This window comes from Muscardinus avellanarius, assembly GCF_963383645.1.
Source record: "Muscardinus avellanarius genome assembly, chromosome: 9".
NCBI classification, from domain to species: domain Eukaryota; kingdom Metazoa; phylum Chordata; class Mammalia; order Rodentia; family Gliridae; genus Muscardinus; species Muscardinus avellanarius.
Window position 1 is genome coordinate 28,196,908 of NC_137795.1, and position 17,938 is coordinate 28,214,845.

Sequence of the window (17,938 nt, forward strand, 5' to 3'; positions counted from 1 at the left end):
CAATACCAGACACACAATTATCTTTCCAAGGAAAAGCCTTTTAAATCAGTGGTTTTAAAACTTGATTTTAAGCAGCAGAATCTATTCTCAGATGATCTAATCTCATAATTTATACAGACAGAATGGTTTCTTTATAACTGGAGTTAATAGCCTGGCAACTAAGAAATGGAAGCTCTTGTCACTATTCTGCTTTAATGATTCACTTAGAAAAATGTTTCTGATCTCAGAAATCAGTCTGTTAGTAGGTTCTGCTACCTTAGACATTTGGGTACCCAAAAGAAGAATGATTTAACAAATGATATAATAACATTCCCACAGAATTGGATGCTAACTCCTGGCCATTGTGACCTCATTTTACCTCCTCTTCAGGTGAAAAGAACAAGAGTTACATTTGCTAGGTGCCTGACTTTCGTCACCTAAAAAACAACAACAACAAAAACAGACTGTTTCTCTACTCTTAGTTGCTTCTGGTTGCTGGTAGAGTCAATTGGTTTGTGAATCTCACATATCTTCTTGGACATGCCAAGAATAGAAGATTCAGGCCACCATTTCTCAGTGTTGTGTTGTCACAGAATAATGTTGAGATAATGTTTCCCTCTTTACAATAAACAGATTTCTTGAGCTTGGTGTTGATTCCTTAGGTGCAATACAAACTTGCTGTGCTGTGTACACACACCCATCAGGGCTCCACCAATTCATCATCTCCCTCTTAGTACTGGAGGCAAAGGAACAGAGGCATATATGCTAACACTCATAATGCCAGGCAGTGAGTAATCAAGTATGTTGTCTAGGATACGGGAGACTTGTGTCTTGCAGCATCCATGAAACAATAGGCTAATTACTAAGTAGCATAAACTAAAATCCCAGAGGCCACACTAGTACTGCCAAGTCTAGTGGTATTTTTTTTTGGGGGGGGAGGGGGTACAGGTTTTCTTGCCATGTTGCCCAGGCTGGCCTCAAACTCCTGGGCTCAAGCAATTCTGCCCCAACCTCCTAAGCTGGGACTAAAGGTGTATAACACCACACCTGGCCCTAGTAAATATTTTTTTTTACTTTTACTGGTGCATTAAAATTATACATTAAAACCGGGACTCTCCCAAATACATTCTATGAAGCCAATATCACACTAATACCCAAACCGAATAAAGACAGTTCAAGGAAGGAAAACTACAGGCCTATATCTCTGATGAACTTGGATGCAAAACTATTAAACAAAATACTAGCAACACGCATTCAAAACCACATCAAGAAAATCATTCACCATGACCAGGTAGGGTTCATCCCAGGGATGCAAGGCTGGTTCAATATACGAAAAACAATCCATGTAATTCATCATATAAACAGAATCAAAGACAAAAACCACATGATCATCTCAATAGATGCTGAAAAAGCATTTGATAAAATTCAACATCCATATATGATAAAAACACTGCAGAGAATTGGAATAGAAGGAACATATCTCAACATTATTAAGGCAATCTACAATAAGCCCACTGCCAACATCATATTAAATGGGGAAAAACTTCAAGAATTTCCCCTAAAAACTGGAATGAGACAAGGATGTCCACTATCACTTCTCTTCAATATAGTACTAGAGACTCTAGCCAGAGCAATAAGGCAAGAAAAGGAAATCAAAGGAGTACAAATAGGAAAAGAAGAACTTAAGCTTTCACTATTTGCAGATGACATGATACTATATTTAGAAAACCCAACAAACTCAACCAAAAGGCTTATAGAATTGATCAACAAATTCAGCAAGGTATCTGGATACAAAATCAATCTTAAAAAATCAGAAGCTTTCCTGTACACCAACCATAAATCCACTGAAAAAGAAATTCAGAAAACACTTCCACTCAGGATCTCCCACAAAAAAATAAAATACCTAGGAATAAACTTGACCAAGGAAGTAAAAGATCTCTACAAAGAAAATTATAAAACACTGAAAAAAGAAATCGAAGAAGATCTTAGAAGATGGAAAGACCTTCCATGTTCATGGATTGGCAGAATTAATATCATTAAAATGGCCATCCTCCCAAAAGTGATCTACAGATTTAATGCAATGCCCATTAAACTACCAAGATCATTCCTCACAGACATAGAAAAATCAGTCCTTAAATTTATCTGGAATAACAAAAAGCCCAGAATAGCCAAGGTAGTTCTCAGCAACAAAAACCACGCAGGAGGAATCACAATACCTGACTTTAAACTATACTACAAAGCCATTGTAATAAAAACAGCATGGTACTGGCAAAAGAACAGATATATAGACCAATGGAGCAGAATAGAAGACCCAGAAACAAGTCCACACACTTTCAGCCAATTGATTTTTGACAAAGGGGCCAAAAACATACACTGGAAAAAAGATAGCCTCTTCAACAAATGGTGTTGGCAAAACTGGTTAACCATATGCAGAAAATTGGATGTTAATCCCACTTTTTCACCCTGTACAAAAGTCAACTCACGATGGATCAAAGACTTGGAAATTAAACCAGAGACCTTGAAGCTCCTTGAAGAGGGCATAGGTCCAACACTACAACACATAGGCACAGACAAACATTTCCTCAACAAGACCCCAAAGGCACAACAAATTAAAAGGAGAATCAATACATGGGATTGCATGAAACTGAAGAGCTTCTGTTCAGCAAAGGAAACTATCAAGAACCTCAATCGAGAGCCAACAGAATGGGAGAAGATTTTTGCCACCTACACCACTGATAGAGGACTAATATCTAGAATATACAGCGAACTCAAGAAACTCAACACTAAGAAAACAAAGCATCCAATAACAAAATGGGCAAATGAACTAAATAGACACTTCACAAAAGAAGAAATTCAAATGGCCAATAAATGCATGAAAAAATGCTCAACATCACTGGCAATCAGAGAGATGCAAATCAAAACTACCCTGAGATTTCACCTAACTCCAACTAGAATGGCCATCATTCAAAACACAAACAACAACAGATGCTGGCGAGGATGTGGAGAAGTGGGAACTCTAAGACATTGTTGGTGGGATTGCAAATTAGTGCAACCACTTTGGAAAACAGTATGGAGAATCCTCAGAAGAATGGAAACAAATCTTCCATTTGATCCAGCAATACCACTGTTGGGTATCTACCCAAAAGAAAAGAAACCAAACTACCAAACTAATGCATGTGTATCTATGTTCATAGCTGCACAATTCACCATAGCCAAACTATGGAACCAGCCAAGATGTCCATCAACAGATGAATGGATTACAAAACTGCGGGATATGTACACAATGGAATTTTACTCAGCCATCAAAAAAAACTCAATTACATCATTTTCAGGGAAATGGATGGAACTGGAGGACATTATGCTAAGTGAGATTAGTCAGGCACAAAAAATAAGAAATCAGATGCTTTCCCTAATATGTGAGAGTTAGGGAGAAATGGGTCACAGGAGGAACTCTTGGAAGAGAATCAGTAACTTTTAACTCTGTTTACATTGTCTTTGGATATACAATATTTTTTTTATTTTTTAGGGAGTTTGTTTACTCTTTTGTTGCCTGTGCCATTGAAATCATATCCAAGAAATCACTTCCAATTTCAATGTTGTGAGGTTTTATGACCCAGATTTTCTTCTAAAAGCTTATAGTATTAAGATTTATATTTAGGTCTTTTATCTATTTTGAGTTAATATTTGTATATGTGTTAGGTAAGGGTCCAATTTTATTCTTTTTCATTTATTATTATTTTTCAACAATATTTAGTTAAAAGACTAGTATTTCCTCCACCAAAAGTTCATAGAAACCCTGTCAAAAATAACTTGACAATGTATGGAAGAATTTATCTCTAGGCTTTTATTTAGCTCCAACGGTTTATATATCTGCCTTTAGAACAGTACTACACTGTTTCAATTATTGTAGCTTTATATGGTTTGAAATCAGAAAATATACATCTTCTAGCTTTGTTCTTCTTTGAGACTGTTTTGGGTATCTAGAGTCCATATTCCATATCATGATAGATTTTTTCTGAAAAATAAATAAATAAATGTATGATAGTTTCACCTAAAAAAAAAAAGAAAAAAATATTCTCTGGTAAGAAAGAAAGCAAAAAGAAATATTGAAATGTTATCTTTAAGTCATCAAAAGTTTGGTACCAGACAAATGAAACTGTTATGTGAGATTATCAATGTTAATATTGTATAAATTGCTATAATACTAGATGTCAACCAGTAAGCCAAGCGTGGGAAGGAGGGATGGGGAGGGAATGGGGTGGGGATCGTGGTAGGGGCTAACTGGGCGAGATGTGCATGTATGTCTACAAAAGTATTTTCTTTATACCACTATGATGTATGAATACATTGCACCAATAAAAAATAAATTAAAAAAAATTATACATTAAGAGTGGGATTCATTGTGATATATTCATACATGCAGAAGATAACGTAATTTGGTCAATTTCATTCCCTAGTTCTTCCTATTTCCCTCTTCACCCCCTTTCTATCCCTTCTTCAACTTTGCTGGTCCCTCTACTATTTTCATGAGATCCTTTTTTTATTCCCTTCTTCTCAGTAGGTTTATTAGTAGTTAATCCTACTTAAAGACTAAAGCAATCCTATACACTCAAGGCCAAAGGCTCACATAAATATAACAGGTATATAAGTTTGTGCCTGGCATGGGGGTACATGTCTGTAATTCTAGTGCCTGGGAGGCTAAGACAGGAGGATCCTAGATTCAAGGCCATCCTCAGCAACTTGGCAAGACTCTGTTTCAAAATAAAAAAATGAAATAGGGCTGGTGGTGTAGCTCAGAAATAGAACCAATCTCCAGTACCACACACACACAGTTTGGGTCACTCCATGAGATATAGAACCTTGAGAAATTGACTTCAGAGAAAGAAAATAAGCAATGAAGAAGTCTTAAATACCACAATGAATTCATAAAAATATAATGAATAATGACAATGATATTAATGAATAATGATGATGATAATAATAATAATAATAATAATAATAATAATAATACTGAATATAGATCTCTCCTCCCTTGCATTTTCTTTTTGGTACCCAAAGGCACCAATGAGATACATCCCCAGCCCTTTTTATTTTGAGATAGGGTCTCACTAAGTTGCCCAGGCTGGCTTTGAACTCTGATCCTCCTGCCTCCCAAGTAGCTAGGATTACAGGCGTTTGTCACCATGCCCAACTGTAGCTTCCACTTTTTATTTGCCTCCTTGCTCTTGTATTTACATAATTTTAGATAATGTGTGTGTGTGTGTGTGTGTGTGTGTGTGTGTGTGTGCACTCGTGTGTGTTTTACTGGGGATTGAATCCAGGATCATTCTGCCAATGGCCATTCTGCCATTTAACTTATTTAAAGTTGTAGCAAACACTAACTAGGTTAGTTAGCTGACTTACAATTTCCACCTTCTGAAGACATGACTTCATTACATAAGATGGGTCCTTTATAATACAGGTCCTTAAACAAAAATACAGATCCTTCATAATATGACCCCATTCTCTTTAACATAGAAAACTGATTCGAAGACTTAACATTTAACTAAAAATAAGATTATTAGATCCTCTTTCCCCAAAACTTGAAACCCTGAAAAAGAAGCAGACCAAGGAGTTACAATGAAGACAGTGCCCTCGAGAAAGGCTATATTTCCCATTTTCATGATCTTTCTTCTCCTTAGAAGGAAATATTAATGCAATTGTGCCTCCTTTCAATATAGGCTTCAATAATTATCCATTCAACCAACAAGTGGTAAACAATCATGATCACAGTATGCATTATATTCTACTAGAATTTAAAGGAAGAACATCCGTGCCATCTTGGAAAGGCTAGGCAGCACAGGAGATAGCTCCCTCCCTCTCTGTGTATCACTCTGTCCCTCCTAGTGTCTAAAATTCACACCCCTACCCCACACTAGTCCATTAAAACTTCATTTGCTAACATCACCATTTTTTCAAATCCAGTTAATACTTTCTATTTTGGTTTCCCTATAACATTTCATACTCCTCTCTCTTTTTTGTAATTTATATTTTGGTCTCAAATACATAATTCCATGATTTATTTCTTCCTAAGATTATTACTTTTTACTCTCCAATGTATTTTACTTCCCATCCTTAGAATGTTGTCCCCTGGTATTTCATCTTCTGCCCACTTTTTTTCTTACTTTGCTCTCAAACTGCAGCCATACATCAGATATTTAACAAACATTTGAGGATGTGGTAGATGTTGGCTATATGGTGCTGAATAAGACACAGTCCTTGTTCTCAGGGAGCTCAAACCTAGTAGAAAAGATACTCATTAAAAAGTGACTGCTGCACTCATGGAGAGATAAGTGAATGAAGAAAAAAATGTAAGAGTTTATAGTACAGGGCCTTGACATAATCTAGGCATTCGTGGAGGAAGTGGCCTCTAGAGTAAGAAGTGAAGCAGAGGAGGAAGAGAGTTTCAGGCACTTGGAAGGGAGACATCTGCCTAGAGTACAATGGCTAAAAGATGACATGAGATACAACTGGAGGAGCTTGGATCAGGCAAGTCAGGGCTTTGAAGGCCAGTTAAGGATGAATATTCATTATAAAATCATAACCGCATAAAAACCTTTGAAAACACTGCCAGCCATAATGCCATTTTCAAAGACTGCTTTCATCAACCTCCAGCCTCACCCTCTTCCTCCTCCATTTTAATAGATGATCCTGCCTCCTATTTTTCAGAGAAAACAGAATTCTCTGGATAGGAATGCTTTCATTCTTCTGATTCTAAACACACTTACCTACCAATCCTCTTATCCTTCTCTTTTTTTTTTTTCTTTTTTCTTTTTTTTTTTTTTGTGGTACTGGGGATGGAACCCAGGGGGCATTCTACTTCTGAGCTACACCTCCAGCCCTATTTTTTAATTTTTTTTTTTTTTTTTTTTTTTTTTGCAGGTTTGGGGATGGAACCCAGGGGCATTTGACCTCCGAGCTACAACCCCTGCCCCATTTTTTATTTTGAAATAGGGTCTCACTAAGTTGCAGAGGGCCTCACTAAGTAGCTGAGGCTGTCCATGAACCGTAATCCTCCAGTCTCAGCCTTCCAAATGCTGGGATTACAACCGTGCGCCACCATGCCCAGCTATAATTCTTTATTTTGAAACAGGGTCTCACACTGAGTTGCAAAAGGCCTCACTAAGTATCTGAGGCTGGCCCTGAACCTTATCTCAGCCTCCCAAATGCTGGGATTACAACTGTGTGCCAACACACCCAGCTTTGAAGTTATCTATGTAAATAACTCACAAATGTAAATAACCCATAACTCTCCAGACCTGCCAGCTCATCATATATACTTCAAAGTCCCAATGACACCTGAAACGGAACATATTTTTTTGTGTGTGGGGGGTACCGGAGATTGAATCAGTGGCATTCTACTTCCAAGCTATACCCCCAGCCTGATTTTTTATTCTTTATTTTGAAACAAGTTCTCACTAAGCTGCAGAGGGCCTCACTAAGTAGCCAAGGCTGGCTGCTAACCTGCGATCCTCCCATCTCAGCCTTCCAAGTACTGGGATTACAAGTGTGCAACACCATGCCCAGCTCCATGAACATATTTAAAATACAAACTATAATACTTTCTCCAGGAATTTGATCCTCCAGTACCTCTTCTCTCAGTGAACAGTGTCAGCATCCATCTAGTTATGCATTCTAGAAACCTAAAGGTCTTAAGTGATACCTTATATTGAACCCCTCAGCATCCAATAGACTACAGCATCACAACAGCAGCAACATCTAACATCCCCCCCCCCCCCGCCCCCGGTACTGGAGATGGAATCCAGGGGCGTTCTACCTCCCAAGCCATATCCCCAGCCCTTTTTATTCTTTATTTTGAAACAGGGTCTCACTGAGTTACAGAGGGCCTCACTAAGTAGCTGAGGTTAGCCATGAATCATAATCCTCCTGTCTCAGCCTCCCGAATGCTGGGATTACAAGCATGCACCACCACGCCCAGCTAACATCTAACATTTATTGATATGTCTCTCATTTTTCAGGTCCTATTTATTTAGTGTGTGGGTATGTCTGATACTGAGGATTAAACTCAGGGACATTCTAACTCTGAGCAATACCCCTAGGCTGATTTTTTATTTTTGAAATAGGATCTCCCTAGGTTAATGAGAGCTTCAACTGAATTGCCAAGGCTGGCTTTGAATCTGTAATCCTCTTGTCTAAGCCTCCCAAGTAGTGGGGTTACAGGTGTGTGCCACCATGCCCAGCTCAGGTTCTGTTTTAAGTTAGCCAAATTAAGATATCACAATCTCATGTCCTCACCAATGAATATATATATACTGAATATATATTCAAAAGATTTACCACATATATGCACCACATATATATGTGTATGTGTGTGTGTGCGTATTTCCCCCCTCACTGTTATGCTGTTGCTGCCTTTACCACCTCAGTCCAAAGGAACATCATGTTTCACTAGACTATTACAAGAACTTTGTTTGGTCTGCCAGCAACCACTCTGAAAACTAATTGACTCTCCACAGAGCAGAAAGCCAACTTTTCAAAAGAGAAACAGATATCACCCATCCATCCCTACACACACTTAAAAAGGTTTTAAAATAAGGTACAAATCCCTAACCTGACTTACAAAATGAAGCATGGGCCAATCCCTAGCTTCTTCACTAGCTCCATCTTGTACCGTCTTCCATCCCTCTGTTCTGTGCCCCAGCCACACTGGCCTTTAATCAGTCTCTTGTACTTGCCATTCTACAGTAAGGTAGGTCTCCAGCCTCTACTCTTATATCGGATCTCAATTATAGCTTCCTTAGGAAAAGTCAAATCCCCCATCCATGTGCCTTCACAATACCATGCTATCTCCTTAATAATACCCACCACTGTTGCAATTTTGCATTTATTTGTGTGGTTGCCTAATGCCTCACTCTTCTATTAGACTATAACTGCATAAGAATAGGGACTGTCAGGTGTTGTTTGCCATTACAACCCAGAACCTAGCAAAATGCCTGGCACACAAAGGATTCTCAATAAGTATTCACTTAGCCAGGCATGGTGGCACAGCTTATAATCCTAGTACTTGGGAGGCTGAGATGAAGGATCCTAGTTTGCAGCCAGCCTCACTGAGTCCCTCCACAATTTAGTGAGACCCTGTTTCAAAAAATAAAAAATAGGGCTGGGGATGTAGCTCAGAGTTAGAATGTCCCTGGGTTCAATCCTCAGCCACACACACACACACACACACACACACACACACACACACACACACACACAGTATTCACTTGAATGAGTTAGGAAGCCAGACAGAAATAGGGCAATAGACAAATGTCGAGTAAAGAAAGTGAACTTACTCAACTTTGCTTCACAGGGGGAAGAGAGGTATTATTTAGAGAGGAATGTTAAGACTAAGAATGGGTTAGATCTGTTGTTAGCTGGTTCAAAAAAACTGAGTAAAGCATACTTGATGCTGACAGTATTTAATCTAATAGAGAAGCAGACTAACCAGCTGGGCATGGCGGTGCACACCTGTAATCCTAGTACTTGGGAGGCTGAGACAGAAGGATCACAGGTTCGCAGTCAGTCTCAGCAACTTAGCCAGGCCTTCCACAACTCAGGTCATTTCCAAATAAAAATAGGGCTGGGGATATAGCTCAGAGGTAGAATGCCCCTGATTTCAATTTCCAGTGTCCCCCACCCAAAGATGGAATAACCAACGGCAAAACTTTTCTGAGAAGGCTAGTATCAAGGAAACCAAATCCCAAGTAGAAGTACAGACCTTAAACAGAAAAAGGGACAATTTTTCCATTATGGAAGAGTAAGAAAAGGAAAAGTATTAAAATAGGATTATAGATTTGGTAGTGGAAAGTGACAAGTTAGACAGTTCCAGATTAATGGCTTCTAATTACTCATGATGTCAAAAGCAGGTTCTGCTAAAAGTGAGGATCTAGAGAACAGACCCAAATTAGAAGAAGCCAATAAAATGAAAAGTAGAACTTCCTACCAGTAAAAACAGCCCAGCTGAAGTTAGTGGGCAAGAACTTACCTGCCCAATAATTATTGACCAAAATGGGACATTTTCCAGCTCTACTTAGAAGCCTTGCACAAAGAAGCTAATTTGTCTTCAATGTTGAAGTTTTGCGAGATAGATAGAGGAGAGAGGGCCAAGAAAGCTTGAGACTCTCTTTAGAAGGAATCTAGAATGTCTCCTAAGCTGGACAGACAAAAAATTGTAGACAAAAAAAGAGTTAAGAAAAGGAAGGTCTGAAGGGAGTTACGAAAATTAAAAGACAAAGCATGTAAAACACTTTTTCAGGGTAGCTGGTACAGAGTAAGTGCTCGAGACGTGTTAATGTTATTGGAGTTTAGATTATTCACAAGCTACCCTAAAGACGACACACAGTTTACAGCTTTGGATGAGTGTGCAGAAGCAAAGTCTAACACGTTAGCTAGTAAGTAAGCTCAGTTGATTGGTTTATCTAATCCTCAAATTAGATTTGTGGCTCTCTCACATAACTCTCAATGAGGCCTTTAACATAAGCTTTTAGATTCTAATTATGCTTTAGCCCACTTAATGTGGAGAAGCTGCAAACTACTGAAACACTCAAGAAGGTCCCAAGATATGTCTCTCAAATGTTAGGGATTTCATTAACACAGAAGAAGAGTACAGCAACTTCACACATGTAACAGTGATTATGATCCAGCCTGCCTTGTACATCCTCTCTCTATTAGATAATAAAATTAATCCAAACAAAAAGTTAGGAATATAAATGAAAGGGTACCCAACCCAATTAAATAAGATGCTACTATATACCCATTCGAAGGGCTAATGTCACAAACACTGACAATACCAGGCCGGCAGAAGTGTAACTTGCACAGTCACTGTGGAAAACCTATGACCATAGATATTAAGCTGAATGAGCCGGGCATGGTAGTGCATGCCTGTAATCCCAGTACTTGGGAGGCTGAGACAGGAGGATCACAGGTTCAAGGACAGCCTTGGCAATTTGGCAAAACTGTTTCAAAATAAAAAATAAAAAGGAGTAGGGTATGCTGGCACAATTCTGTAATCCTAACACTTGGGAGGCTCCAACAAGTAGATCGCAGGTTTGAGGCCAGCCTCAGCAACTTAGTGGGATCCTTAGCAATTTAGCAAGATGCTGTTTCAAAATAAAAAGGGCTAGGGGCTCAGAGGTAGAACCCTGGGATCAGTCCTCAAGTGTGTGCTGGGGGTGCTGAGATGGGCATAATGGGGGACCTCTGTGTACTGGTCATATTCTATTCCTATTGTTGATGGTGTATTCACTTTCTAACAATTCACTGAGCACCACATTTATATTGTGTGCTTTCTTACATGTGTTCTATACTTCATCAGAAAGTTTACTTAAAGCTGGACGGATGTGGTAGCTCACACTTGTAATCCCAGTACTTGGGAGGCTGAAAAAGGAGGATCGCAGTTCAAGGACTGCCTCAGATACTTAGTGAGGCCCTCTGCAACTTAGTGAGACCCTGTTTCAAAGTAAATTATTAAAACAATAGGGCTGGGGGTTTAGCTCAGAGCTAGAATGACTGTGTGTTCCACCCCAAGTACTGCAAAACAAAAAACAAAAACAAAAAACACTAAGCCAGGCATGGTGGTGCACTTCTATAATCCCAGTATTCAGGAGGTGGAGACAGGAGGATCATATAGGTTAGAGGCCAGCCTAGCAACTTTGTGATATCCTGTTTCAAAATAAATAAAATAGGACTGGGAATGAAACTTGGATAGAAAGCGCCTGGCTTCAAAACAAAAAAGATGTAGGAAAAATCCACAAGAAGCCAAGGCTGCAAAACTCTCATTAGCCTTTATGTACAGAACTAGCCACTATGCTTCTGCTATGGTTTGTCCTCACCAAAACTCATTCTGTATACTGGAAATCAAATCTGGTTCAAAGGGGGCCAATAAGAGATAACTTGGAGCCAGGTATGGTGGGGAACACCTCTAATCTCAGTACTTGGAAGGCTGAGGCAGGAGGATTGCAGGCTCCTGGCCAGTCACAGCAACTTAGGCCCTCCACAATTTAGTGAGATCCTGTTTCAAAATAAATATTAAAATAGGGCTGGGGTGTAGCTCAGAAATAGAATACACCTGGGTTTAATCCCTAGTACCCCCCGCAAAAAAAGTACTTAGGTCATGTGGCTCCACCCACATGAAAGGATTAATATAGTTCCCACAAGAGTGGCTCAGATGCTGGGCATGGTGGCGCAGCTTGTAATCCCAGCATTTGGGAGGCTAAGACAGAAGGATTGCGGTTCGAGGACAGCCCCAGCTACTTAGTGAAGCCCTCTGCAACTCAGTGAGACCCTGTTTCAAAGTAAAAAATAAAAAATTGGGCTGGGGTGTAGCTTCGAGGTAGAATGCCTGTGGGCTCCATTTCCAGTACAAAAAGAAAAAAGAAAAAAAGGGTGGCTCAGGTACTGTGAGAGGGTTGTGATAAAGCAAGGCTAGCACCTTCCCTGTCTTGATTGCTTTAACATGTTACTCTTCTGCACACGTGGCTTCATGATGCAGCATGTGGGCTTCAGATGCTGAACAGCTGTCCATTATTCTCTTAGAACTCCAAAATTGTAAGCTAATTGTTAAGACTTCCTTATAAATTTCTCAGCTTTATGTATTTTATATAGCAATAGAAAATGGCCTAATACAACTAGAGAGATGAAATAACCTAAATAATGTTATCTAAGATCACAAAACAAATTAAGGGTAGAGTAGGGATTGGAACTGAGGTATATTAATTTCAGAGTATTCTCAAATTCTTGAAGGAATGTTTTTGGGTGTATGTGGAGGATCTTTATCATCCAGGCACTTGTTATCCTGATCCACAATACATGGTGGCCATAAGGGGAAGCTAACAGTCATAACACAAAAATGTTTACTAAAGAACAAGAACACTTATAAAACTGGTCCTCACTCAAACATTTCTTCTCTGGCTTAGACCAGCTTCTGCTTCTGACAATTCTTATCAACTGCCCCTTGTCAGTCATTCTTGGCTAAGTCTTCCCTGTGTTATGATTAAACAGAATACAATATAAACAATGTAAATCAACTGCAAAGTGAAACTGTACCTCTTGCTGGTAGCCAATGTCAAAAAGAAAATCTCAGATTAAGATCCCTTAATCATTTGTACAAGTGATTTCTGGTTGTTTACCAAGTGTCCATTTCCTCTTTCTACTCAGTAACAGAACCTTGATTTTTCAGTAACTGTACTTAACTGTGTTTCTGTTTTGACTGTAAACAGTTGTTACTACAGTCTAAAGCAAAGTCTAAGAAATGAATCCGATCAATTTTCAAACCGAAGAGTTAAACATACAGACCCAATCTCCTCCACCTCAAATAAAAATCTGACACTGCAACCCACTTTCACCCTATTTAAAGAATGAGGTAACCGTTTTACTAAGCGATGGCCCACAGGTGAAAACACTTGTGTTTGTGGGAATGGGATAGTACCATATAGAGTCTTCAACTAGTTTAAACACTGGTGAACTGAGTTCAACTACCATTATAAGCAAATAGTTAAATGCATCAGCAACTTGAAACCAGTAAATTGAATTATTATAAATACAAAAAGGTTACATGAAAAGAGATACATTAAAGTAAGTTACATAAAATAATGAATTCAGCCATTCACAAATACATCAGCACAAAGGCCAGGAAAGATTTCAAGGCGTCTCCATAGAGTTCCACTGCAACAGTGCACTGTACCAGAAGTGGTAAGTAAAGACAAAACCCTTGCTGTCAGTGTTTGCTTCTTAAAGAAACCTGGAAGGGAAATGCCCTTCCTTTTAAAGTTTACGTCTTGTGGGTGGGGTTACCCAACCTGTCAAAACCATAATTTCCTTTCCTGTTGTCTATACTCCCAGGAAAACCACTGGATAAGCAAAGTGAGTTTTGAACTTACTGACACACAGCCTGCTTTGCCTTCTCGAAAAACATCAGGGGCAATGAAACCAAACCATTTTTATGGTCTTCTTACAGGTATATTTTTTTTACTAATAAAGCTCGCAGAATCAATAAGTAACCAAGCGACTGTTCTATGCTTATTGGCAGATCAGATGCTATAGCACACACACAATTTTTTTTTAAAGGTTTCTATCTTCTCCAGAGCTAAACCCTGTTATTTTCATAACCCACCTTTCGCTGACGTGCTGCGGACTTTCATGAATGCATCACACATCAAAGACAGAACAAAGAGCTCCTCTTTATAACAGCGGCTCAGTGTCCTAAGAAGATGGCATTGCATTTATCGACGGCCGTTTCTGCTCTACATTAACACGTACGGTCCTCAGCTAGCTACACCTGGCTGAGGCGGGAAAGGGCGGGGTCCCTACTGAAGAGGCGCTCAGGCTGGGCTGGCAATGGGCTCCTGCACCAGGATCCCACGACCTTAACAGCGGCGCCAGGGGAAGGTCCCCGCCTCACAAAGAGATAACTAGGGCAGCTGTTACACAAGACGCCGCCGCCGGCCCGAGGGGTCCCCGGGTCTGGCCGGGAGCCACACCCTCTGCAGACGAGGAGGCACTGGAGCCGGGGGCTGCGCACGCGACCCCCCCCCCCCCGGCAGCTCGGGCCGGGCCCCAGGGTCGCCATCCGGGCGCGGGCTCCGCCCCCGGGAGCCGGCCGCCCGCCGCCGCCCCGCGCTACCTGTTTCCGCATATTATTCATGACGCCCATGAATCCCGCCAACAATTTGGCTTCTTCTCGAGCGGCAAGTTTCTTCTCGGTCTTCTTCTTACTGCTCTTATCCACCCCGGAGGCGGCCATCCTTCTTCGGCGCGGCTCAAGCGCCGGGCTCGGCTGGGGGCCGGCTCTCCTCGCAGGCGGGGGACGCTGCTTACCAAACGCGGCGCCGGGCGCGGCGGCGGCAGCTCGGAGCGCTGGACGGCGAGCGGAGGACCCGGCCGCCGGACACCACGGGAGCGCCGAGGCAGGAGACGTTGCGGGGCGGCGCCTGCGTACTGCGTACTGCGCTCGGGGGCGGGGCCAGGCCGGGGGCGGGGCCGGGGCGGGGCCGGCGGGGCCTTGCGTCACAGCCGCGCGCCGCTCCCAGCGACGCTGCTCGTCTCGCCGGTGCCGCCGGACCCAGGTGGGTGCTAGCTGCCGAGTGGGTGTCACCTCCGAGCCTTTCCAGCGTCGAAGGCAGATTTCCTGGACCTAGGTTACGCAGTTGTCTATTTTGCCTGATTGGACAGGAGAACACACTGAAGGGTCTCTCGGTGTAAATCCCAGGGGAACAGAGCCGGTGTTGTATTTGCTGGCTGGCCTATTGGCGCTCAATATTAAATGATTAAAGAATAGCACATACTTCAAGTTAAAGGCTTATTACATCAAGCACAGGATTTGTTGGCTTATTGCACGTATCACAAGCAAGAACACAAAGCCCTATCGGTATCTCCTTGAGGTGCAATGCCTCCTACGGTTTAAAACAGATGCGCTCCAAAAATCTTCAGTTACGCTTCCCCAGGTATCGTACGGAAATGCACAGCTCTATCCAGCACTCATGGAAATGCTTTTTTATAACTATAGTCATTTATTCATTTTGTTTTTTTTTAATTCTAAAAACTACGTATTTTAATTTCCTACTTAGATCTATTTAGGTCTATAAAGAGGAATGCTTTATGTGAACACTGTTGAAACATAGTTTTGATAAGGACAAATAATATAACTCAGTAGAGTAAACGGCATATAAACCTGTGTGTGTGTGTGTGTGTGTGTGTGTGTGTGTGTGTGTGTGTGTTGCTGGGGGTGGAACCCAGGGACTTTCTACCTCTGGGCTATACTCCCCGACCTATTTTATACTTTATTTGGAAACAGGGTCTCACTAAGTTGCTGAGAGCCTCACTCATTAGCTGAGGCTGGCTTCGAACCTGTGCGATCCTCCTGTCTCAGCCTCCCAAGCCCTGGATTTACAAGCGTGCGCCACCACACCCAGCTAGAAATTTTTTTTTTTTTACAAAAGAATAAGACACTTAGGCATTGACATGTGTTGTCATTTTTCTTTTAATCTAGAGGTTCTCAAATGTGCTTCTATTTTAAATAGTTGTTAATTTGAACATTTACCCTGAGCCCTAGCGATAGGAATCATTTTTTTTTCCTTTTTTTGAAAGTAAAATGAGAGCCCAGCGTGATAGCACAGGCTTGTACTCCCAGCATTTGGGAGGGAGGCTGAGACAGAAGGATCACAGTTCGCAGCCACCCTAAGCTACTTAGTGAGACCCTTTGCAACTCAGTAAGACCCTGTTTCAAAATATAGAATAAAAAATAGGACTGGGGGTGTAGCTTAGAGGTAGAATGCCTCTGAGTTCCATCTCCAGGACCGCAAAAAAAAAAAAAAAAGAAAAGAAAATGAGAAGTCATTTACTTTATTAAATAACCTAGGACAGGGAAGAATAAAGGCATAAATAATTGTTTCATTGAAAGGAATTATAACATTGTCTTCTAGTTCTAAGGCTGTGGAAGAAAAGTAAGGACCCATGATTCCAAAGCCAGGCTATATAATAGAGTTATTCTGTAACATGGCAAAAAGAAACTAAGAACAGCACCCTTAGTACTTGATGTTGGAACAGCTCCTTTGCTTATTTCAGAATATAAAACATCAAAGTTCATGGAAGGGCTATGGCTTTCATAGTCCTGAGGATTCAAAGCTCAAAGAGACCATGGATATTAAATAGCACAAAAGTTCATCATAATGATTTGTTTTGGTGCAAACTCAGGCATTCAACTTTCTAGTTGTGCAGCTGTGGGCAAATTGCATAGCTTCTTTTATGTGTCAGTCTTCTTATCTGTAAAAATAGAACCTACCACATGCAAATGGCATAAGGCTTACCAAAAAAATGCTTAGAGTTCCAGAACAAGGCACTCAGTATTACTTTGCTGAGTTAATAATGTTATCTATTGTATAATCTTGAATCTACCCAAATGTGTCCTTCAGAATACTAATTTTATGAACCAACCCTTGCGCCCCCTTCCCCACAGATTGGTTCTTACTGCGGAGGATAGGTCCCTGGCTGGTCTTGGCCAATCTAACTCTCGCCCTCCTGCTTGTAGTTCCCAGAATAGCTATAGAATGCCATATTCTGAGACAGGGAAGTAATGTCCAGAATAATCGAGGCTGTGTCCTTGCTCCTCCCAGAACAGGATTTACTAACAGTATTTGAATTCGGTGATCCGCTGATCCATAGGGTGTAAAACCCAGAGTGGTGTGCTCTCTAGGTCCCTAAGCTGCAGTGGGATATGGGGCAAGTTCAGATGACACTATTTACTCTGGGTACCTTTCCTGAGCCTTGGCTTCTGCTTTTTTTATGTTTATTTTATTTTTTGCAGTACTGGGAAAGGAACTCAAGGCCTTATTCATGCTAGGCAAGTGTTCTACCACTGAGCTATATAGCTCCAGCCTCAGCTTCTGGTTTCTTTTTTTTCTTTTCTTTTTTTTTTTTTTTGGTGGTGGTACTGGGGTTCCTGGAAGCCCTTCTACCTCCGGGCTACACTCCCAGACCTATTTTATGTTTTTGAAACAGGGTCTCTGACGCCAGTGCGGCTGGCTTCGAACCTGTGCGATCCTCCTGTCTTTGCCTCCCAAGCGCGGGGATTACAAGGGTGCGACACCACACCCGGCAGCTTCTGTTTTTGCTGCCTATCCATGAGAAATAAATCTGCTTTGCCTAATTTGCTACATGAATGTTCTATCTCCCTGAATTTGTACAAGTGGTAGAGAACCTTTGCATTAACTTCAAGAAATATGTCCTTCTTGGAGAAAGTCCCCAAATATATTTGTGTATTAATGTTTAGAGATTTGTTGTACCTGTTGCTTGAGCCTCTGACTTTGTAGTAAGGTTTGCCTTTTGAAATGTTAGCTTAGCCTGTCTCCATTGAGTCATTCACTCCTGTATCCACTCAAGAATGGATCCCTGTTGGGTGTGGTGGCACACACTTGTAATTCCA

The 17,938-nt window shown here is 40.9% G+C and overlaps 1 protein-coding gene across 2 annotated transcripts in view; it reads right to left on the reverse strand.

Annotated features, from left to right (window-relative positions):
* Window positions 1-14,761, reverse strand: part of KLHL7 (kelch like family member 7) — a gene marked incomplete at both ends in the record, with an annotated part of 78,132 nt that extends 63,371 nt beyond the window's left edge. For both annotated transcript variants that reach the window (XM_080701538.1, XM_080701539.1), the window contains one exon: window positions 14,642-14,761. In XM_080701538.1, the coding sequence (XP_080557664.1) occupies window positions 14,642-14,761 (120 nt within the window). The remainder of the gene's footprint in view (window positions 1-14,641) is intronic.
* Between the last annotated feature and the right edge of the window lie 3,177 nt (window positions 14,762-17,938).